Here is a 26,159-nt window from a genome sequence, read left to right as displayed (position 1 = left end):
AAGTAGTAAGCGTTTTTTTCTGTCCTGAAGGATCTCGCTAACCGCTGAACCTATATTGTTCTCCTTTACAGTGAAGCTTCTTATAGGTCCTGGGAAGGTTTTAAACTATTTTTGGAGAGGATGTCTTCATCCCCCTCCCCCCCCAACAATATATTTTTTTTAACTCTATTGAAACTCGAATTTAAAATGGGATGAGGTCGACTTTTCCACCTCCTACCAGTGCCCCTAGAGGCTTCTAGGGGCGAAGCCGGTAGTACAATATATGTTTGTACAGTAATTTTATATTTGAATAACTGAAAAAGTAAAAATGCAGGATAGTGTCTTTCAGTTGAACTTTCATTCTTTGATTTTCAATAATCTAATCTTTAAACATGGATTAGAGATGGCCTAATCTCATTTACAAATCTTGTCTTAATACTGTTAAGTACATATATCAACGTTCTCTTATGAAAGGAAGTACATATGTCTCTATAATAATTATTTACTGTTTTAGGCCTTTTGCATTTGTTTCATCTTTTTTTGTTAGCATTGACAAATTTAAGAACTAGATGTATAGCATAAATAGAACAAAATTAATAGAATCATGAATAAGGTAAATAGATAAAAATCGAAGTACTTCTACAGTATAGACTGCACAAATGCAGAAGATAAATGTTGACACTTGGATTAAGATGTAGAGCTCTTGTGTGATCTGCCACATAAATTTAATCTCTGATTAAAGCTGAATCCTAAGTCTAACATTTATATTTTTAAAACAGTATAAATTTATACATAAAGTGAACAGTGCCTTGCTGTTATTTGACGTATCAAACAATTGGAAAAACCCTCTTAACTCCAAATTCAATGTTCACTTCTATTTCATCAATGTTCCTTAACGTCCGCTTAAAATCATGATTACATCAAACTTAGAAGATTATCTTTTACATCAAGATAAACAATAATGATGAATTGAAAACTATCTTCAAAAGAGTTTTAATATGGAACCTCAATGTAACTGATAAAAATATTTTTTCATGATCTTAAATTTTCACAAAAGTTTCATTTCTCTGTACTCTGCAAAGGTGAAAGAAAGTATGATGAGGGTCTAGACATAGTTAGATCCCAAATTTGCCATCCAGCAGCAAATTCAACTGTAAAATGTGTTCTTTACATAATATATTAAATATTCTAGAACAGTAAAAGAAATGAATAATTGTGCAATTATAGAAATAATATATCTAAATATAAATGATAAAAAGAAACCGTAATTACATAACTAATTTAATATGAATGGGTAATTACAAAACAAAATTGTGGAGCATTGGTGACTTAATCTAGAATTAAATACATTTTTAAGATCAAATTTACCAAAGTCAATTTCAATTCATGGAAAAATAAGGTATTATGTATCTTTAATGATCAATTTCTTAAATCTTGTTTATTATCAAATATACTTTTTGTTTTTGTTTGAAAAAATGAATTAATTTTATTGAATAGGACAAAAGAGTAAAAATTGATTATAGAGATGGGTCCACTTTACACATCAAAAGCATAGCAGCACACCATCTAGCACCATGGCATGGAAGAGGAATGAGTGCTTGTGAAATGCACCTGTCATTCCTAGATCCATTTTTCTCAATTCCCCTCCATCCACCCAACATTCATCTAACCCAAGGTCCAATTCTTAAATTTTTCCAAATCCTTCAAAACATACTTTTTACAGTTTAAATTACAAACTAACAATAGTCTAGAATATTTTTTTTGTCAATGATCATGAAGAAAGAAAATTTCAATTTTGAGAAGTTATGTACATTTTTCACTCTCTTTCTAAATATTAACCAAGCTCTAACAAACAACATTATTTCAACAATATTTGGTAATTTTAGCTGATTTTTGTGATTATGAAAAGCAACGCTTCGAAGTAAAAACGACCTTATCTGCCCCCAACTACTATTTTAAATTTACCATCTCCCTGATGTTGACCTTAAAAACATTGTTTATACAAAGGCTTTCAGTTTTTAAGTACTAGACTAAGGCTTAACGCCAAGGGTTGCCAAAAGTGGATGCTTTTCACTGAGCAAATTTCAAGGTTCATCAAGATGATTATTGGCCTTGGTCCATAAACTTGACTATGGTTGCAAATTTACAAATTTATGCCTAAGAATGAAAAGATCATTTTCCTAATCAAGAAGATGCTATCATTTGTATATGATAACTATAGGTACGCAAAATTCAACTTTATATTGTAATGAAAGTGAAATGTATTCATTTCTGACTAGAATTATCTTAAAATAAGTTAAAAAAGAAATGTCTATTTCTCATTTTATTAGACGGTATCTATGAAAAAAGATAGATGAATAAAAGCAAATTATTCTAAGAAGGTGTGTGTAAATTTCTAATTTGGTAACTGCGAGGTCTTAGTGAAAATAAATTATAATTAGGCTTGAGGAAAATATATTTCATTCCCAGCTACCAAACCTTCAGAAAATATATATGAGGGACAGCCATCTTCAATATGTACACAGGTAGATATACATAGATAGATAGATACATAGATAGACAGACGAACAGACAGATTGATAGATATATTGATGAAACATAGAAACAAGCGATGCTTACATTATTAGATAGACAGCTAGTTCAAGATAGTAAAATTTGTATACAAAATAATGTCTGTCTATCCGAGTGAAGCTTAAGATCTTGGTAACCGCTAAACTCTTGTAATAAATACGATTGAAAGTAAAAGTGGAAAATAGAAAAGAAAAATCTTGTTTATATTTGGAGAAAAAAATAGATAGTTTTAAAAACAGAGAGATATATATATATAAGTAGATTTACATTACCTACCGATCCTGATAAGTAAATATATTTTTCTTATATTATCTTAAATGTATGCTTAAATTATTTTTAAACTCAACTTACAGAAAATAATTTTTGAAACAGAAAAATTACAATAAGAAAAATTTACAAAGCATGAAATTGTTATTAGTTTGATAATTTTAAGCTTAGTTGCATTTTATTTGTGCTTTTTTATGCGAAATCTGAAATCAATTAATTTTAAAAAATGTTTAAGTAAATAAAAAATATAATTTTTTCTCAGTAATAATGATAATCGCTCTTTATCTTTTTACTAACGTCTAAGCCCCTTTTTAAAGGCTTCATAATATAAATTCCTCTCTGGCCAAATTAAACATTATATAATAAACACATTCATAAAATATAGATAATAGGAATTGGAAAAAATAACAGGTAAATTCTTTAATCCTCAAGGTGAATAGAACAAGATAGCTAGTAAATAAAACTAATTTTGTTTATTTAAAGTATTATTAGTTTCATTTTCATGGTCATGCGATTTGAATGGGGTTTAAAGTATTTACTAGTAGTTTCATTGTTGTGAGCATCTGGAGTGAGGGGATAAATCACCCCGGACCACTTGCAGGTGTAACTCTACCCCCTAGGGTAAATTTAACTTGTAGGGATAGGGGCGGGGAGTAATCATCAACCCCCCTCCCCCAACCAAAGATTTTTTTTTATTTCGTCCATAGAGATCAATAGTAGATAAGATAGCATGAGTATTAGAAAACAAGACTATGCTGTCTATCTGTAAAAATACCTTTGACTTTTCTGCATTAATTGACATATTTATAATTTCAGGAATGCATTTGCACATCTAGAAATATTGATCGAGGCAGGACAACAATTTGGACATTAATAATATTTACTATATTATATTTTACCTTTTTACAAGGTTACTCTTTAACTATGTCTATTTTCTGTTTGGACATTGGATATTCATGAATTACTACGCTGCCATTTAAGACAGGCGGGTGGTTCAATTAAGAAAGATTTCCATAAAAAAAAACAGCTGATCTTTATGGTTTTAAAGGTAAATTTCTTGTGAAGATTCTAATTGACAGATATTGATGTTGTCATCTTTGTTCGATGCTGTGAAATCTTAATACAACCTTCTTATTTTATTATAAATAGTAAAGAAAACTATATTTATTTTAAAACTGTATAAATCTATTTGCTGCTTGATACATAATTTTAAATATTAACACTAACAGTGTTGTTAACAAGGAGGGATAGTTTTAAATTATAGTTGCTATAAACTTTAATGGTAGGATAATTTTTTGTTGCAACTTGACAGGAAAGGTAAAATTATACCTGTTTAAAAATTGTGTTTGTGTGTTTGTGCGTGTGTGTGTACTGTATTTGAAATGGGGATTCAGGATGAATAAATTTACCAATTAAATATGATACTTTATTTTTTCTATAAGAGAAAATGATGCCACAAAACCTTATGTATATTAGAATATTAACATAAAAATAGACCAAGCAGATGCAATTTTTACAGCCGGATATTAAATGTAAAAAAAAGAACGAAAAGATGAGCAATCTGATATTTTATTACCCTTTAACTTTAGTAATGTTAACAAGTTATGAACTTAATGAATCAAGTTTTTTTCCTTAGGTATTACTTAGGTGTCGAGCCTTGACTTGTAATAAAACCTAAGGCTTCACTGTATTACTTGATACTTTATTCCAGGGTAAAATGCATAAGAGTTGAATATGCAGGGTTGGGGAGAAAGGGGGGGGGGGGGGTGAGGAAATAAAGTTGAGAGGACTAAGCAGGCAAATTTTCAACCAATGAAAGTGGTGTAGGGTTGATACAAAATAAAGAAAAATTCAATCTATTCTAAGATATTTAATTAAACTTTTTAATCATAATAATTTTTTCATTTAATTATTAAAGAAACAATATTTTTGAATATCTAAAGATTAGAAAAAAAATTACTTTTTACATCTGATTCTGAATGATATTCTTAAGATAAACTGTACATATTTTTAATTCAAGATAAAAAAGATTCAGACAAGCAACAATTTAGCTTCTGCTAGCTTAGTTATTTATTCAGTATGTAAAATTGTGTAAATTGTATCCAGAGGCTGCAGAAGGAATAGTAAATAGGGCTTGTTTGTTCCTGTCAGAAAGATATTTAAACTTGAGATGTTGTAATAATTAAATTTGCATACTTGTGTAAGCACTTTCCCAGCATTCAACATCAGTGCCGGCCCTGACAACCTTTCACTTTCAACAGTTACAATAACTAACATTAACTTTAATTGTTAAGCATGCAATATATGTGTTTATCTAGCTTTGATTTCATTACACAGTTTATAATAGCAAAGCTACCAGTATTTGTGTCTGTCCCTCTGCAATGCACAAAATTAATTAAGTGGGAAAAACTTAATATTATTTCCTGACTACTTGTGCTAATTAATTTTTTTAACTATAAATTCTGAAACATATAAACATTAATTTTAAATATTCTGATAAATATTAAACAAGAAAATTGCAAAATATGTCAAAAACTAAAAATGGACCTTTGGGGGTTATTAACAAGAGCTCTAATGTATAAAGGCTCTGAGTGAAGGTACAGGCGCTTGTAGAATTTTTATGAATGTTTTTTACCTCTCTCTTGTTTCTCTCTTTGTAACTCTCGATTTTCTTTTTGTTTCTCTGTTTTTGTTTCTCTTTTGATATATTTTTTCTCTGTTATAGTTATCGTTTTTAAAAGGGATAGTTTCACGAAGTGCATTTAAAAAAAAAATAGTGAACTGTAAGTTTTTTCTATTTTAAATAACGTATTAGTGCATAATATAAAGTTATTGATTAAAATTATAAGATTTGACCAGGGATTTTCCTTAAAAAATGTGTTTTTCATTTTTATTTTCAACTTCGTTACATGTTATATATGGCAAAAACTTTATTGTCATAAATACAACTTTAGATAGCATTTACTAGTTAATAGAACTTCAAACTTTTTATACAACAAAATACACATAACAACAAAGAATGATCAATAAAATATTTAGTATAGTACTTAGAGTAGTGATCTTTTTATATGTCTTAGTAGAATATATTAGGCATTGGATAGATATGATTGTGATAAAGAATTTTAATATTGACCTGACCGAACTTTTTTTATTTGACAATATCTAAAAAAGTTAGTGATTTGCAACATAAATTACATGAGAATGGTCTTTTTATATATATTATATGTAGTATGGTTAGTTGGTATTTCCGCGTGAGATAATGTGTATATTGTAAGTAAACCGGACGGTTTTCTTTATTTTTTAAAAAAGAATCTAGAAAACCTGTCCTATAATGAACCGGACGTTATTTTTTATGTTTTTTAAGTAACTTGTCCCAAGGGAAACCCCTGTTCAATTTTTTTATAACTCTTGTGAAATATGTGGAAAAAGATTCTCTCATATTGGTGTTTTGGCTATACATATTTGGAAAAAATTAGACCATTCTCATGTAATTTATGTGGCAAATCACTTTAACTTTTTTAGATATTGTTAAATAAAAAAAGTTTGGTCTGGTCAATGTTAAAAATTCTTTAACATATAATCATATCTATCCAATGCCTAATATATTCTACTAAGACATATAAAAGTTCACTACTCTAAGTACCTTAACTCTTTAAATACACTTCGTAGAACTATCCCTTTAAGATTAAACATGCAATATCATCTAACAAATATTAGTTATAAGATTTGTGTTTATTCCTAATTGATCATATTTATAAATAAACACAAAATTATAGTTTTAAATAATATCAAAGACCTGTCCAATATTTTAAAATATTTCTTTTTATAATTCTACAATCACAATATTTATTCTACGTATTGAAATATTCATAAATTAAGTATAAGAGATTACATTGAAAAAAAGGGATACGAAAAGTCACAAGATAAAACACATTTCAATCCAAAAATAAAATAGAAATATCCTAAACAATTCACTAAAAACATTAACTTTAAAAATTTAATTGAATTGAAAGGACAAAAAATAAATTGCAGGCAAATTTGATGCATTCAGTTTTCATTAGGAAAACAAATTAAGTGCTGTGAAGGCCAAAACCATGCTTATAAACTTAGCAGTTAGGAGTGATACAAAACCTTGCAATCTAATTCAGTTACTGATACTAGCCTACCAGTTTCAGGTGATTCAAAATCATACATTAAATATACCTACATATGTGTTTTAAAAGGTAACATGATTAAACTGTAGCAATTAGAACATCTTTTGCACCTATGTCTTTTTAAGAATTACTCATCAAATATGATAGATTCTTAAATAACTATTAATTTTTGTGAGAGTTTTCATAATTATAAAATTTAAATTAACAACTAATCACGTTGCTTATTATGTATGGGTAATCATTTCTTTTAAAACGCAATGTTTCTAAAAGGTAATAGCCATCTTCTATCAGAACATTAAATAGCTAGATAAGAGTAAGCATTTTACTAAGAGATAAGCAAAAGAAATACAATTTCTTTATGGTAAAAGTAAAAAGTAAAGTACAAAAAAGTGGTTGGGCAAGTCAGCTAGTTGTTATCAGTCTGGAGGGGGTATAAAAAAGTTGCCAATTTACAGTCCAATATATTCCACAACTTTTAGTGTAAGGCCAGAGTAACAAGTAAACTTTTCTTATTTGGTCAGCACACAGTTGGGCGCATGTAATAACTTTTTTCTTATTGGAATTCTGTTCAATATTTCTCAAATTTGGTTAATTTACATATAAATGGTATTATTATTTCATTAAAAATCATCTGCTTAGTGTTAGTGATAAGGTTGTTTTCTAAACAATGCCAGGCATTTGTAACCTACTCAATTACCTCTTTTTCAAAAAGAGAAAGTAAACAAATTATTTGTAACCATTAAAATAAGATTTTTAAATGTTCTGAAATGTTTTATCCGTGTTAATCTGTCTATAGTCTTTGATGAAATAAGTTTATTTGCTTTTATAAGCCCTATTTTTACCTATATGTTGAGAAAACAAAACAAGTTGCTTTTGTTTTATCTGTAGGTTTTAAACCATTTACGTTGTTTGCTCTTGTAAGAAAATAAACATTTTAGGCATTTGTTGAATTTACCATCTGTAAACATATACCCTAGCCCTTGAGTAAAAGGTTTTTCGAGCACAGAAACATCCTCCCTTATTTGAAATAAATTGTAAATAAGTAGAGTGGGAGTATTAGTTTTTTTGTGTGTTAGTATTACTTAAAGACAGGTAAGGTTATATATTATAGGGTTAATAAAATTATATCAAAAATTAAGTGGGGTTTAGTTGTACTCCCCCGGCACTTTAATTCACACCACATTATAATAAAGAACTAATTGATTAAATCACGTTGTATAAAAATATTCAAAGTAAAAACAATTAGTTGTTTTTGTTGCAAAATAATTCAAATGGGTATCTTTTGTCTGTTAGCTTAACTTTTTTGATGTTGGCATTCTTAATTTATATACGCTCTATAATTTATCAAATCATTAAATATTAATAAAAATTCTTCTTAAAAATGTGTTTATCTTCTACAGTGCCTTGAAATTGATCTTGTTTTTCCACGGTCTGCCTTGCTCCAGAAAGTAACAGACAATCGAATTAAAATTCTAGTGGTATAGCCAGGGTAGGCAGGGGAGAAAATAGAGCTACATAATAGAATCTTTGTTTTTATAGTTATATCTGGTTCTTTTTTTACAAAATTTAGTGAATGATATGAAAAATTCGTGACTTTTGCAAAATTTACATATCTATTAATCACTTAATTTTAGGTGTATACAACACATTTACTGTACTCTTTTATGTGTGTATAAAATAGAAAAAAATGTAATCCTTTTAGTTTATTTGTATAAAAAACAGCATATAAGCAATAAAATACTTGGAACAAGATCTAAATGTAGAGTTTTTTTTTAATTTAAATAGCCCAAGGGGCAATAGGACAAAATCTATTTTTACAAATATCTATTGTGTCCAAATTTGTTGTGTTTGCCCCTGCAGGTTGATCTATCCCACAACAACATCTCCAGAATTGAGCCACAAACATTTGCAGGCAACCAGCGGCTCAAGGAAATAAATCTTTCTCATAACTCAATTCAGGAAAGTGTGGGAATGATGCTAAATAAACAAAAGTTCCATAGTTGCGTTGATTAACACATATCAACACGTTTCTACTTCCATGCATATCTTACATTTTTTAAAGTCATTAAGCTAGTTTTGAGTTTACTTACAAGGACATTTATATCCTTAAGATATTAACCAGATAAAAAAATTCATGTTCAAAAATCAAATTTCTCAGGTTATGTCAATATATTAAAACTTTAAGGTAAAGGCTAATGTACCTAATTTTCAAAAAACAAAAGCATTATATCAAGGCTTGCCTCATTATTGGTGCAGATAGTAAACAATAAAAAGAATATTAAGAAAAGAAAAATGTTTTCAACTGCCCAAATGATTCATGAAAAGTTTTGTAATATAAATATAAGTAAAAAATGGGTGCATATATTATTTAGTTCGGGGCTAGTTTATTGCAATTTTGTCTACCTATCTGTCTATACAAATACATATAATAATGTGTTCTACACTAATTTACCTCAATTTTTCAAATTTTTTTTCAAGTTAAATTATTTGTTTGTAACAATTGCGATTCAACTTTGAACATTGAACTCTTAATCCTATTAAAGTTGCCCTATTTACTATTCTAGGTTCAATTCACAAAATCAATTTAGACAAATTGTAGCAAAAGTAAAAAAATACATATTGTGCTGTTTTAATAAAAGAATTTATAACTGACAATATGTATATATTCAACTGAAGAAGAAAACTATGCTTCGTATTATTATGATAAAATTCTCACTTAAGAACCTAAATCTACTATGTAAAAGGAATGCACTAATGTCATTTTGTTACTAAGTTTTCTACAAATAATTACTGAGCCAATTTAGAAATATTATTTTAAATTTTGGTTACTCCTTTCATTTATAATTAAAGTATTAGAATAAAAAAGATATTATAAATGCTTGTAGTACAAATTATTCAATTATTAGAATAAAGAATTGATTTCAAAGAAATATTAAGGATTAGGCTTTAGAAATCATTTAAATGCAATTTATATAAAATTTGTACATGATTAATTTTAATTATTTCGAGAATTAATTAAAATGCTAGTAGTACAAATTATTTAAGTATTAGGATAAAATCAATAAAAATACTTGTTGTAAAGATTATTAAAGTAACAGACTCCAGAATTAATTGAAATGCTAGTAGTCTAAATTGCATATTATACAGAGTAATGTCAATAGAGACTTTACTTAAATGTTATATTAATAAATATTTAAAATATTTAAATTAGTTTCCTGATTTGCTTTACAGTGAAGCTTCTCATATGTCCTGGGAAGCTTAATAACTATTTTTTACTCTTCTTCTTCAAAACTATTAAAAAGTAAAGGGTCGAACCTCCCCCCCCCCTCCCCTTCGTTGCCGCTAGTAAATATCTATCTGTATCAATACATGGTAAGAATATGTCATCTTAATTACCTAACTAAACTCGAAAATTATGAGTAAAAATTGTGTATAATAATCTAAAATAAAGACAATAATACATTAAATCATATTGTGTCTGGGTGCAGCTAAAGGTTATTCCTTCATTTTAAATTTATTGTATAATTTTTATATTTAAACAGTTGTACCAAACTAATTTGATAATTTTTTGGGGGGTTTAGATTACATAAGTGGATGAAACCAGCAGGATTTTTTTTGTTGCAACAAATTTCAAAACCATGAAAAAAAATTTTAAATTTCCTTCTGGAATTAAAATGAATTTAAATTCTGGAATTTTACTTTTTAAAGTCTTTGAAGGTATCTTTAAGCTTTAAACGCCCCTTTCCTCATTATAGTAACAAAAGAATCAATTATTTGGAAGTAACTCCCTCTCTCGCAATTTAGACATTAATATTGCATTTTCCTCTTAAGATTTAATGCTTTAATTTCAAGAATTTAAGGGTAATTACCTCATTTTCTACTTCTTTGACTTCAATTGCAATATTATGATATTAATTAGATAATATTCTTTTCATCATTTTTAAGGTATCAATGCAAAGCTTGTAATCAAAATTCAATTACTAAGGATTTTATATTTTCCTACAACAAAAAAATTAATAATTTGTTTTAAAAGTTTATTTTAGTCAGTTGGACTTTAGTAAAACATTTGATTTAGAGAATTATTTTATTTTAAAATAACAATAACTAATAAATCAACAAATAATATAAAACATAAGATAAAGATATGTTAATTTAACATCAAATGGGTTTTAGACACTAGAAAATGTTGTGTTTCCCCAACTGAAGCATCTAAAATTGTTGGATCTTTCCTTCTGCAAAATTAAAACTATAGAGGTAATTTTTTTTTATTCAAAAGCTACTCTTAAAAGTTATCTGCGTCGGTCAACAGTCTGTTTATATTCAGCTAAACGTTCTTTGCATTTTATACAGTTTAAGGTCTTGTTTCTTTATAACTTATTATTATTTATGGTTGAATGAGTTTATCCTCTATTATTTATCTTTTTTTTTATCTTCAAAGCAATTATATTCTCTTAGTAAGAAAGGAAAAAACCAGGGCTCTGCAGCACTTGCCACAAATATACATTCAGGAGTAGCCACAGGTTCCCCAGTCTCTTTTCATCCACAGCTGCACGACTGAACTTTACTGCCGACCTGATAAATCCAGTTAGAAAATTTGTATCTTACAATAGAAGCGATATATTTGAAAACACTAATAATATTTATTAAACTGAATGTTTGAGCAGATATTTGATATTCATCTGCTTTACGTTTTGTTTATAGAGGCATAATTAGTAATTCATATTAATAGAACATTTATAAAATTCTTACAAAGTAATATTAATACTGTTGTTTTTAAAATTGACTGTCTAATTTTTAAAAGGTATTTAGGACAGATAAGAACATTTGGGGCATTCTCTTCAAACTTAACAGAGATATTATTTTTAAAATATTTTTTTAAAAAGTTGAACAGGACTTCAAAAGTGTGTTTTTAAAAAGGAAAATAATCTAAAGTTAAAAGCTACCAATTTTGAGTTAAAAATATCACCTCTAGCATTTTTAGAGACTTTTTCCCTCTCTGTAAGCGCTTACCATTTTCAACGCAAAAAAAGTTTTTCCATTAGAACCAAACATGAAAAACACTGCATTTTCAAATAATGTCCTAAATATTTAAAACATTTCGAATTCGTTTCTTTCTTTTTGTTCCAAAATTTAATGCTTTAAAAAGGCTTCTCTTTTTATAGTCTGAAAATATTCAGAGAAACAAATATTGTCACTAATTATTGTCAAATATTCTTGCTTTTAAACAATAAAGTTTAATATAAAATTTTATCAGCTGAACCGAATGTTTTCTTTTCTTTTAATAACGACAAAAAGTTTTAATACAAGGATGATCTTCTGCATTTTATTAATTCTTTGACGCCTAAACTTTATATTGTTAAAACCTCTATTGTGTTGCACTATACTTGCAGGGCCTTCCATTAACAAATATAACCTAACCGAAAATAATATACATTGATACAAACCAATGAAAACCAACCCCCATATTATTTTCAATTTAATTCAAAATAAGGGATTTGTATACTTTAAAGGGAACCAAGGGGTAGGGTTGCGGGGTCATAATTCTCTATTTGCAGCAAACTGTTTATACTAACCCTATACAGCTAAAACTCTAACTACAGCCCTTAGTGAATCAATAAGCCTAAGACTCACAACAGCACAAAATAGACATTGTAGACAATCTTCTGTCGCAGTAAAAAAAAAACCGGCTAATTGATGTATAAAATCTATTATATATTTCTATAGCTAAGTCCTCATTTTTATTAAATTCCGAAGCAATAATTTGTAGGGTAGTAACGCTTCTTAAAATAGAGTAATTTTAAAATCTAAACTTATAGTCTCACACTATGTGACTAGAAACTTTTGGAAACAAAACTTCTTTTCATTTCTGAATCATGAACAGAGGGATTATGGTTTCGTTTTAATTATATCTTAATCAAATGTTCATTTTTAAACTAAAATAAGGATGATTTAAACAAATATAATATAATAAAAGATCAGAGATGCTAAGCTAAAATTATTGTGTTTAATATTTTTTACAAACACAATTTAAACATTCTATTTACATTCTATGTAAATTTTTACTTAAATGTATATCTAATATCTAGGCCAACGCGTTTACTCACCTGCGAGATAGTGTGGAAACTATAAAGCTGGCTGGAAATATGTTTTTTGGACTACAGGTAAAAATATTTATGTTTATATTTTATTCAACTACTAGTTATCTATTATTGATATTTAAAATATAAGGATATTTAAGGGAAGATTACTAACAGTTCTCTCTCTTATATTTAAAACTTATTAAGTACAGTAATATTATCTATGTATTATTTTGATTATATCCATACATGTTCTTAAGATTATACTAAATGTTCATGGACACTGGACATTACGAAAATGTAAAAGTATTTGTAAAAATAAAAATCATATTCGAATCAGCTTATTGTACCTAATAAAAATGACGCCATACAATACAAATGGCCAACGAAAAGCCAGTATTCATATTACCATTAGTCAATTAAAATACTTACTGTATAGAAATTTACCTCGGTTAAAATACTTGTATAGAAATCTATCGTGTTTTTTTCTACATATTTTAACTTAAAAACAGCTGGACTCTTATACGTTTTTGCCATCAAAATAAATTTGTCTTTTATTTTAACCTCATCCTTGAAAACACATATGTTGTGTACACGATCATGTCTTTTTGTATTTAAATCTCCCTTTTATGTGAATATTATTAAATATCTGTATTGATTATTATATTCTTTTCATCTATTCAGATATGAATTAAGTTAATTTAGATTAAGTAGATTTATAACCAAAATAGTATCAAAATGAATATAGATCTGATTTAGTAGTACCGATATTAAGAAATAGACAAGATCTATGATTCTATGTTTTTTTACTTTTTAATTAAATAGTAGCATTAAAGAAAGCAGGCAGACACGATCTCTTATAAAGTAACTTCTTTACTAAAAATTGTATTCAAGAGCACCCTCTAGGTAAAATAATCTTAGACGACTTAGACCTACTTAAATCTGAGATAATAATCTAATTATTCATATAAAAACACTGAAGAATTTGAACAATGTTGAATAAAGGAATATTGTACGTGTAACTATTTGATAAGAATTTCAAATATTTATGATAGAAGCCAATCTATTATTTATTATCTAACTATATTCTATTGAATAAAGTAGTAAGGATTTTACGTCTGAAGCTTAAGATTGCAGTAACTATTAAATTGATGAACTTCTGCACTTTGGGGAATCTTCACATAGATGGTTTCAGGTTATATTATTTTAGATAGTCTTGGGGATGGTATAAAGACTAACAAAATCAGATTTAGGTATTATAAATTCTAGTTTTTTGTTATATAAAGCTAAGGGGCTTCATAAGCGTTTACAAGTTTGTGGGCATGGGTATTTGGCCTGTTATTTCTTACTGACTCATTTGTTATAGAACCTCCAGCTATATTCTTTACAGACTTTTAGAGAAGAGAAAGATATATTTTGTGGGCATGGGGCATTATATAACGCATATAAATAACCTATTTTTCATACTTTACATTGGTTATTGAATATAATAGCAGTGTATTATCGCTTCAACATATGAATGAGATTCTATGAAAGCTGGTTATCAGAGCTTTGACATGTCACTTATAATTAAAACATAATGGCTAATTATTCAAAACATTTTTAACATAGATCTTATTTTAGCCAAGATCAAATAGGCCTTACACCTTTACGGGAATACATCCATTTCATAAAAAGGCCTTGAAATATCCTAGGTAAAGTCCTTAAAGGATTAAAAAGTTATTGTAGGTTAGCCGCGAGCATTGGGCAGACTACAGTAAAATTTTGGCCCTTAGTGATGGCTTGGGTACAGAATTCCGTGTAGATGCAGTTCTAATTGAAACCAAGTTATTGGCGCATTGTGATATAGTTAAACGGAATATATAGTGCACCTATAATAACCAATAATCATTATATGTAACTGTGTAATGTTTATACACGAATAATTGATAATTATACATATATGTCAGGAATTAAGGGGATAGGATATCTGAAGATAATGTGTACACATGAATAATTGGATCTAGTGAAGTTCACGGTAAAATGTTCCTGGTTAGGAATGTACATTCAGCCGTTTGGCAGCTACCCGTGAACTTCACTAGATCCGAATAATAGATAATTATAGATATTTTTCAGGAATCTATTCATAATAAGTAATTGATAACCAAAAATTTATTTTTAAAATATAGGTTTCTTTTAATTGTGGATATGAATAGAATTGATTCTATTTGTTTATCTTATCAAATTATGGCATAAATGTATCCTACCTGATTATCATATTATTAATTTTTATCAGCTTTAATCTTACTTTTTCATACTATCAGAGTCGTGCAGAAGGAGGGTGTATCCTCCCCCCCCCCCCCACTCTCACCATATTTTATCATTTTATCTCATTTTAACCGTATTGTATTTTGACTATACATACAGAAATATAAATATAAAAATGATAAGTTTCGATAAAACAGTGTCAGTCTAGCTGCAATTTTTATGAAATTCTTAAACATGCCTCATAGTTCTAGTAATCCAAATACAAAGAAACCTTTAATTTTTTTGTATAGCGACTATTTGATAAGGTCTGACAGAGCCTATTTACATAGTTTCAGCATTGCGAATAATAAAAAATGTATTTTGTTACATATATGTAAGGATTAATTATTATCTAATCAGATTATGCGCAAAAATTTCTTACTAATCATCTTTATATTCTTAGCATCCTTGCAAGTAACCCCCCCCCCTCATTTTCTATTATCACAGCTACTCTATTACAGATGTACGTATGTCTTTAATAAAAAAATAAAAGATCTTTTCAAATTATATCGATTAAATATTATATTAACTTAACACTATGTAATTTATATTTTCTTGTGGCTTGTTATTGTTGCACTACTTCTGGAGAAAATTATCTTTTTTTTTCTGAAACCTTTGTACGCTTAAATCCATACATGAAATAATGATGAAAACGACACAATAAAAACTGTCCCGAATTTGTATTAATTTTGAGGAACACGACTCCAGTGACGTCATATTTTTCTTTCCCGAAAAAGGGAAGGGGGGAAGAAAATCTCTTCAAAAGAGATGGGGAAAACCCCCTTTTCTCCCATCTCTTTTTTCTTCCTCCCTTCCCTTTTTTTCTTTCCCCATTCCCTTTTTCGGGAAAGAAAAATATGACGTAACTGGAGTCGTGTTCCTCAAAATTAATACAAATTCGGGACAGTTTTTATTGTGTCGATGAAAACGCTTTAATTCGAACAGAAGAACAGATAAATATTTAAAAGTGTCAACTGAAGCTTTTTACAGTGCCTTTAAAAATTACGCCTCACTTGCCTACCATTGGTCAATTAAAATGTATACTGGCCTCGCCTGCCATTGGTAATTTTGTCTGTGTATTGGCCTATCATTGGTCATTTGTATTGTTTGGCGTCATATTTTTTGCTCTATTTAGAACTTCGTGTGCATTCATAACAGGATTATTCTAAGACCCATCATTGGTTTATTATTCGGTGCTTACAAGGCTTAAAATGTATATATATGTTTGGAATGCTTGCAAGTTATCTCACCTTACTTTTTAATGCATAAAAGCACATATAAATTGGCCAAAAGTACACACACAGAATATTAAGCACCAAAACAAATACAGAGTCAGATGCATAAAAAACTTCTGATGGCTTTTTTTATGTAGATGTTAAAGAAACGGGGCAAGCATGAATTACGTAGTATGATCTATTTTACGATGATTTCATTAGCTTTAAAATCGTTGAAATCGACATATCATTGCCTAATAGCTTAAATTTATTAATTTACTGAGTTTGTGAAAATATTTCTTCAATCCGCTTACCCACCTATACATTATTTTCTCATGGTTTTTTCTAATCATTTTAAGGTCTTCTTATAACGTAATGAAAGCTGCCTTAAACCCTTCCTCTGTATTTCCGTCTTGATCTTCAAATTAAAAAAACATATATCTATGAACTATCAAGGATGAATTGATCGTAAAATCTGCGTACACATAGAAAGGTTTGCAGTGCGTATATGTTATTGTAGCTATATACCATAGTTTTACAATTAAAAAGGATGACAACATCAATAAGGAGCGAAATAATTATCTTAAAATCTTAAAACTAAAAGTTATTTAACTGCATATATTTTAAAGAAGACTATAAAATAATATTTCCCATATGGAAGAATTTAATGCAGCCTAAGCATTACAATCTTAGAACTAATTGACTAGATGACGATTTAAATTGATATTATTTTAAACATAAATGTTATTGTACTATAGTTATTGCTGATTAAAAGATTTCCGATAAGTTAAGCGTGTTTTTGCGCTACTAATTAAATAGAATATTTCTTATATTTATGTAAATAAGGTTGCTTTGTGGAGGGTAAAAAAACCAAAGAATTAATGATAGTTAATTTCCATTCCGACATTTACTATTATTAACAATTTAATATTAATAGCTAATCATTAACACACTAGTTGTTTTAATCTATTGTACTTAATTATATTATGACTTCGACCCTATTCTTTAAGGGATTAAATATTGAAGGAAGTTAATAAATAATACAAAGTATTTAGAATATTAATTGCGCATCCTACACATTATGTAAAATGTTGTATACAAACATATAAAATAACATTTCTCTTGCATTTTGATATATAATTTATTATACATATATTCTACATATATTCTGTATAAAGTATGGCTTCCTAAAGGTACACTTGCTTCCTATAAAACTTTCTAAAAATAACAGACTTTTAACGAGTATTAAACATTAGTCATAGGAATGTTTATAAAATATTTCAAACATCTAACTAAATTACTAACTCTTAAATCGCCTAGAACTTCCATCAGTGGCACATTGCAAATGTCGGTCGAAGACTGTCGTACAGACAAAAATTATGTAATGAAGTAGGCTCACTGTTAAAAAAAATTAAGACTCTCTATTCTATTTGAAAAAAATATAAAGGCTTACACAATATCATAAATACAACATACATCATCAACCCTCGAGACATATAACAAGAAAAAACAATATTTAAGATTAGATTAAATTAAATATGAATTTATTTTGATTTATATTTGTTTGACTTACTAACAATGACATACAAGTTTTTTTACTTAGTTAAGCAATCCGTAAAAATATATTTTCCAAAGTTGTTCATTTTAATTAGTTCTCTTAATATTTCTGTAAAGAAAGCTTTAATTATGCTGTTTGGATGTTTCTTGAGTATCTTTCATATTTCGATTAATGGATCTCTGCACTTATCTTTCTTTAATTTTAGGAGGATGTTTTTAATGATTTAGCGAACTTAAAATCTCTGGAACTTCACAGAAACCCATGGAAATGTGATTGTAATCTAAAATCATTCAGGTATTCTACCCATGGAAATTATTATATGTCGAGATATTAGAGTAAAACAATAGAGGATGAAGGGGTCCCCACCCCGAGGACCCTGTGCCGACTTTCAATTTGGTCTTTGAAAATCAACCAATAACGTCGGGTATATTAACTCAGCCAACAAAATAGCAGAAAGCAATATGCTAGCAGACGAAAAGGTCCTCCAACAGGGGGATCCAGGTAGTTGTCTGGTTATACATACATCTTGTTATAAACTATTATAACTTTCAATAATCAACTACAGAATTAACGAAATCACTATATTTATAGATAGCGGACACGCCCCTAGAGGGGGGAGGGTAATTTTTTTCTAGGGGCGATTTATCTTAGTAGGGTGGTGGTACCGTTCCCCAAAACAGTTATAAACCTTCCCGGGATCTATGAGAAGCTACCCTGTTAAGGAGAACCCGATCGGTTCAGTGACTAGCGAGATCCTTCGGTACACAAACACACTGACAGACAAACACACATCATTTTACTTTATTAGAAGGATTTATTGTCGAGATTTTTGTCAAGGACAATGAAATATCAGGTCAAACAGACAACAAACCCTTTGATTAAATGTCATTGCTGATTGAATTAATGTTTAAGTTTTTTAAAAAGGCTTAAGTTATGATTTTTTGACCTAGTTTACAAAAGTATAAAGAGAAAAAAAACAGTTTAGGTGAGTTGATAGCTGCACATTTAATAAAGTCAACATGTTTTAAGCTGTTTCTTATTTCATAAGTTTAGTAGTTGTACACTAAAATATGAGACTAGCTAAGGCAGAAATTCTGCTGCTGTATTCGAGTATTTTTTTATAATATAACAAAGAGGTAAATATTAACAGCATATGTTGTAGCTATATTGCAAGAATAGAAAGATTACAAATTTGTCAATTTATCTATAATACAAAGTTGAATAATGTCTGTCCGGCCTTCCTTCTATCATTCCGTTGACGCTTAAGATCTTGGTAACCGCTGAACTGATTTGACTCTTCTCTTTATCGGTCATACTGACTGACAGACGGATGGACAGACATGATAAATTATAGAGTACCTTCTCTACTAAAAAGGGACAATTTTTTAATTGACCAGAGTAATATAAGTGTCAACTTTTCTTTTATCCATCAGTTTTTAGTAGTGATGCTACTCTGTAATTTACCAGGTCCGTCCGTCCACCACTAAACAAACTGTACAAATAACTATTTAATATTTCAGAGAGTGGGTTGTGAAGAAAGGACTGTACAACTATCCAACAACATGTGCTTCTCCAGGAACAAATTAAATCATTTTTTGCTTTGGCAATAACATTATGGCAGGTGTCATTTCTTCAACTATAAGGCTATAACTCTTAGTCTTACAGTTGTCATTTCTTCAATTATAAGGCTATAACTCCTACTCTTACAGGTGTCATTTCGTCAACTATAGGGGTATGACGCTTACTAAGGCTATGGCAGGTGTTATTTCTTCGACTATAAGGCTATAGCACTTACTATGGCAGGTGTTATTTCTTTAACTATAAGGCTATAGCACTTACTATGAGGTGTTATTTCTTCAACTATAAGGCTATAGCACTTACTATGGCAGGTGTTATTTCTTCAACTATAGGGCTATAGCACTTACTATGGCAGGTGTTATTTCTTTAACTATAAGGCTATAGCACTTACTAACTCCTACTCTTACAGGAGTCATTTCGTCAACTATAGGGGTATGACTCTTACTAAGGCTATGGCAGGTGTTATTTCTTCAACTATAAGGCTATAGCACTTACTATGGCAGGTGTTATTTCTTTAACTATAAGGCTATAGCACTTACTATGGCAGGTGTTATTTCTTCAACTATAAGGCTATAGCACTTACTATGGCAGGTGTTATTTCTTCAACTATAAGGCTATAGCACTTACTATGGCAGGTGTTATTTCTTCAACTATAAGGCTATAACAATTGCTATGGCATGTGTCATTTCTTTAACTATAAAAAAATAAGCTTTACAAGTAATTAGAGTCTAATGTAAGTTTTAAAAAATAACCGCAGTAAATTGTGCTAATATGGGAGTTCTAAGAATTTTTCATATCATTTTATTTCAGTAATAACTTAAGTATAATTCCCCTCACTTTACTGTTAACCACGTGTTATAGAAAAGACTTCAGACCCATCCCAAGTGTGTTAACAATTAATTTTCTCTGCTTTTCAGTGCAAAACGAGGGATTAGAGTAAAATAATGAATTTTTTTACATCGGTTTTTTCTGTCTCGAAAGTACAAATATTAAAGCATAGTAAACATGACTTTTACTACAATTGTTCATAACTCGTTAACGAGTAATTAAACGTAAACAAAACATAGTAAATAAACATAAAAAGCAAAATTATATTCTAATGTAATCCTTATATACGTATTTTATACAAAAATCATTTTCATATTCAGGGGAAAACAACTGGAAAAGGGTTGGAATAGAGGAATTTAATCTAAGTAAAATTCAAAGCGCTATGAGTCGTGAATGAATATCAACATTTGCCTATTAGCAAACAAAAAATTGATTTAATTGATTAATTATAGAGCGATTATCTGGGAAACTGTGGGAAGATGTTTCAAGCGCTGAGTTTGCCTGCAAGGTAATTTCAATTTAGTTTGAACCAAGAGAAGTGTGTTTTAAACTAGTAATATAAATTGAAAATAAATTAGGGCGCAGATATAAAAATAAACCCTCCACCTAAGACGAACCCCAATCTGTCCTACTTTAGGAAAGACGATTCCAGTGACGTCATATACGTTTAGGGAAGGGGGGAAGAAAATTTCTTCCCTTTTCTCCCATCTCTTTTGAAGAGATTTTCTTCCCCCCTTCTCTTTTTCTTTCCCGAAACGTATATGACGTCACTGGAATCGTCTTTCTCAAACCAGGACTAATTGGGGTTCGTCCCACCTAACAGCTGAAATCATGAAATAATTTTTTTGAAATTAATTTGGTCAAATGAGTTTAATTGGAAGCACTGATTTAATGTGCAATTAATTAATGCTGCCATGGCTAACATATACTAATACGAATACTTACTTGGTTGGTATTTATATAGACAAAAAAGTATATAGGATTACATTTATATGGAACTGTTGATAAGAAACCCATTAGAGTTTTTTTTTTTTTGGGGGGGGGGGTTGTAAGAAGTTTTGGTCATAATTACTATCTACTTATGATTTAATATACCCTTCTATCTTTCTTATAACCATGCATCTTCAGATATATCTTTCTAGCACTCACTTAGTTTCTTTTTATGTATCAAAGTTTGGTAAGACCTACAAACCGCATTTTCACAATTTATTCCAAGCAAATCTTGTTTAGAAGAAATTTCAACAAATTCAACGTTTGTTAATTATGTTATAATTTTATTTTCTTTATGGTGCAAATACTGCTTCATGTCTGTAACTTTACAAAGGGTCTCAAAAATTAGCCATGTGACGTCATAAAAATGATGGAGATGGGGGGAGAAGTGAGAAAGGAAACCCCTTAAAAAGAGTTGGATGATTCCATATTTTTATGACGTCACTTAGACACTTTGTAAAATTACTCATGTCTAGATAAGTTTCATTATTTTTAATAAAAGCATTGCGAAAATATGTCAGCTGTAACCTTTTAGTCGACATTACGATGTTATAATGATAACAGCATGCAGATGAAATGTCAGCCTAAATCAATTTTATTTGTCAATATACAGTACAAACATGACACATTACAAACTGTCCCAATTTTGTATAACTTTTGCGGAACATGTTCTAGTTACGTCATATTTTTCTTTCCCGAAAAAGGGAAGAGGGAAAGAAAAAAAAAGGGAAGGGGGGAAGAAAAAAGAGATGGGAGAAAAGGGGGTTTTCCCCATCTCTTTTGAAGAGATTTTCTTCCCCCCTTCTCTTTTTCGGGAAAGAAAAATATGACGTAACTAGAACATGTTCCGCAAAAGTTATACAAAATTGGGACAGTTTGTAATGTGTCTACAAACATATATGTTGCGTACCTGATAAAGCAGCAGTAGGAATCATTTTAACGTCTTTAGTTATGACGCGATGTCGGGCCGAGATTTGAACCTATCACTTACCCATGCGCTACGTGTTGAGCCACGGTCGCGGGTTAAGCCACCCATAGACATGAATCATTATCCATCAAATGCTTTGTTAAGTTTAAACTGACTGTAAGTCTTATTCTTTAAATTCTTAATTTATGTTTTCATTAATCATCTAAACTTTTTATAATAAAAATTTTAAAAGAATACTTATTCCTATTCAATTCTCGCAGGCCAATAACTTTCAGGGTCCTTTACAACTTTTAAAATGAGGTGGATTTCCATACACCAAGATTATCCCTTCATTTTATAGGCAAGTTCAAGCAACGTCCTGTCATATTGACATCACATTACAGTAGCAAGGTATCCTTGGCTGCTATTAAATAGTGATTTTTTGATAATAATTATCCCTTGAACCAGGCGTATGTCAAAGTTTAGAGGTGCAAATTTGAATTTAGGAATACTCATATTGGTATTTGTGTGCTGATGTTTGTGGATGGGTGTTAGCGGGACTTCTTGTTGAGTGTGTGTATGTGTGTATTTGTTTGTGAGTGAAATTGAAACAGGTGAAATTACTTAGATATTTGATAAGATTATCTTTTGAAAAATGCACACAAAGGTACCAAAAGATGTATCAAGGATGGAACCTAGTAAAAGTGTCTGACTCTGATTATGACGTAGAAAATTAGCCAATAGAGGCCACTATAAATTTTACCATTGCATTGGTCAAACACAGTGTATACTGGCATCTAATTGGCTAATTTTTGTTTACGTCATAATCAGAGTCAGACACTTTTACTAGGATCTCATGTTAGGATTTTTCTTCCTCAACATGCGTATTTTAAGTTTATTAATGTATTTTATATTTTATTTTAGGACTGTTCTATAGACTTCAATAAAGTTTGTGTATCAGTCATCCTGTCAATAATTTTGTTAGACCGGAGATAATGAGGTTTACTTAATCATACTAAAGTCTCATGACTGTCATTAAGAGCCACAGCTCGACATCCTGCCGAGACAAAGGCACCACTAAAAAAATTAATTTGTACAAAAATAATTATTAAGAGAGAGATAGAGTTGTCAAATATATGTCTTTTCTGTTCTAGAGAATGTTTTTTAGGTTTCTTATTCCTACTTCTATGCCTGTGTGTGTGTGTGTGTGTGTGTGTGTGTAAATATTTGTATGAGTTTGATAAATAAAATTAAATGTGGGACACGGTTATCTAAAAGCTATTCTAGTATTTCCGCATAAACATCAAATAAAGTCCAATTTCTTAATATCAAAGCATTAGAAACTCAGTACCAACTTGATAGATCTGTAAGGCTTTCTAAAATTCAAAATAGTTATAATAATGTTGAAAAATTGACATGGTTATTAACCCAATAGGGACAAATCCTAAAGGAAAATAAAAGCCTATAGGAGGACAAGACAAATCAATATCGTGATATACTTAGTGGGACTTAACTCTTAAGTAAATTGCTCTTAGAATTATAATTCAAATTGTGTTCTAGACGTTTTTAATATCTCAATGTTTATTTTTTTTGCGTGTATGTAATCATCTGATATATGTAGTTTTTGGTAATATTTTTCAATATATTTATTTCTATTGGTAATACTTTTGTGGAAGATATGAGACACCATTATCTATAGGATGGTTCCAAGAAAATCTGCCTTACTTTAATACCATACCAAAACCAAAAGATGCTTAACCAAAATTTACAGTTATTTAATGATAAGTATACAACTTACAACCTACCAAAAAGCAAAATATAATTTAATTTGCAACCAGGAATAAAGATATATAATAAATTTCTAAAACTATAATAAATATAAAAACAAGGATGACAACATCCATAAAAGCGAAGCTCTGAAACGGTAGGACAAACGGACATTAACACTTGTATAATGTCAGAAGAGTCAAAGCAAAATTGTAAGTAAATTTGTTGATAAACTGCTTGATACAGGATAATAATTATGGACATACTTACATATTTAGGACTTGATTATAGAGTTGCTTCGCTTAAAATATTGTACTTTGTTGTCCCAGGAATCAGTATACCAAAAATCAGACCAATCGGAAAATTAAGTCAATTATGTAAAAAAATCAACATGTTTAAAATGGACGTACGGACATTCTGGTAATGATTATAGAGTTGCTACGCTTTCTAATTCGTACCTAACTACTAAAGGAATCACCATGCGAAATATGAAATCGATAGGACAATTCTAACATGTCTAAATTAACGAAAAAAGCTATCCGTGACTGACGGACGGACGGACGGACGGACGTACGGACGGACCGACCCTAATTATAGAAAAGCTTCGCTTTTAAAAATGTTTATTTATGAATATTACGATAATTCAAGAAAGTTTTATATTTTAATTCTATAACTTTTATTGTATTGTATACTTATTCATTTCTACCCTACTAAGGAAAAATATTTGAATATATATAATTTATATCCGTCTGTCCGTCTGTCTGTCCGTCCCTTAAGATCTCGGTAACCACTGAACCGATCGGATTCTACTCTTCAGGGTATCTACCTATCCGTCCTGTGGTGGTTTTTAGCTATTTTCTTGGGGGGTGGGACACCCCCAACCCCCCCAAAAATGAAAATTTACCCCCCCCCCCCCAAAAAAAAATAATTTTCTTGAGAACACATTAGACAATGAGCAGCACCAGTAGTAATTTTCTTGAGAACACATTAGACTATTTTTTTTACAAATTTTGCGAATTCGTTATTTAACCCATTAGTGCCGAGCGCCACTTTTATGGGCCGATCAAGCTGAAAGTTTCAGGGAAGCTTTATAATGGTCAAAACGGAATTCGTATTTTTTTGTTTTGCTCTAGTGGCGTGCACAGGAAAGTTGCAAAAAAACCCGGTTCGGCTCGGCCATAAATACCAAACAGGCATTATTACCCGTTTTTGGTGCTTTCCCCCGCCGTTAAAACCCGGTTTTCCTGTAAAAACCCAGTTATTTTGACCAAAAATCGAAAAATGTAATTTTTGAACGCCAAAAGTGAGATGAACACTTTTTAGAACTTTGATACGATCCGTAATTGAAAACTACACAACCTCAAGTATAATACGAAGCAATTTATTTCAAATTTAGTGTTTAGCCGGCGATTTCAGGTAAAAAAACCCTGTTTTGTTGTTGTTGTCAAAAAAGATCTATTAGTGAAACCGGGTAATAAAAATTTCAGACTCCAAATGGAAATGCCGAACCGGGCTTATATAGGGCGTAAAAAAAACGATAAAAAAATCATATAAAAAATAATAATTTAAATAAAACGAATTCACAAATAGATGTACTTGTCAATAAACTTTAGATTTAACGAAAAAAATCAGCGACTTTACTATAAAAACAAAAAAGTTAGATGGGGTATTTTGAATTTTCATGATTTTCAAACTTTGTTGATCTATACCGGCAAACAGAAGTAAGCAAAACTACCTGCTCCAGGGGGAAATGAAAGCCAGGGTAGTAGAGGGGGGATTCATACTGAGAATGATGCAATTATGAAGCCGAAAACCGGTTTGTTTACATTTTCTGGAACCGGGTTTTAAAACCCGGTTCGGCACTAATGGGTTAATCGAGAAAATGTTTTCCTGTTGGGTAGGTGCAAAAATTTGCGATCCGTTCTGCTGGGTAAGTAATAGAAGATGTAATTATACCTCTTGGGGCAAAGCCCCTAGAGGCTA

General features: G+C 29.7%; 1 protein-coding gene across 4 annotated transcripts in view; it reads left to right on the top strand.

Moving 5' to 3' along the window:
* Positions 1 to 26,159, top strand: part of LOC145319171 (uncharacterized) — a 101,264-nt gene that overhangs the window by 31,907 nt on the left and 43,198 nt on the right. For all 4 annotated transcript variants that reach the window (XM_080161081.1, XM_080161083.1, XM_080161082.1 and 1 more), the window contains exons 8-15: positions 2,422 to 2,504; positions 3,634 to 3,667; positions 8,832 to 8,930; positions 11,145 to 11,225; positions 13,058 to 13,132; positions 18,312 to 18,400; positions 19,627 to 19,682; positions 20,965 to 21,020. In XM_080161081.1, the coding sequence (XP_080017207.1) occupies positions 2,422 to 2,504; positions 3,634 to 3,667; positions 8,832 to 8,930; positions 11,145 to 11,225; positions 13,058 to 13,132; positions 18,312 to 18,400; positions 19,627 to 19,682; positions 20,965 to 21,020 (573 nt within the window). The remainder of the gene's footprint in view (positions 1 to 2,421; positions 2,505 to 3,633; positions 3,668 to 8,831; positions 8,931 to 11,144; positions 11,226 to 13,057; positions 13,133 to 18,311; positions 18,401 to 19,626; positions 19,683 to 20,964; positions 21,021 to 26,159) is intronic.

Source organism: Acartia tonsa, chromosome 5 (assembly GCF_053477335.1).
Source record: "Acartia tonsa isolate MP-2025a chromosome 5, ASM5347733v1, whole genome shotgun sequence".
NCBI lineage: Eukaryota > Metazoa > Arthropoda > Copepoda > Calanoida > Acartiidae > Acartia > Acartia tonsa.
The sequence above is the reverse complement of the archived record's forward strand: the minus strand, read 5'-3'. Positions and strand labels throughout refer to the sequence as shown.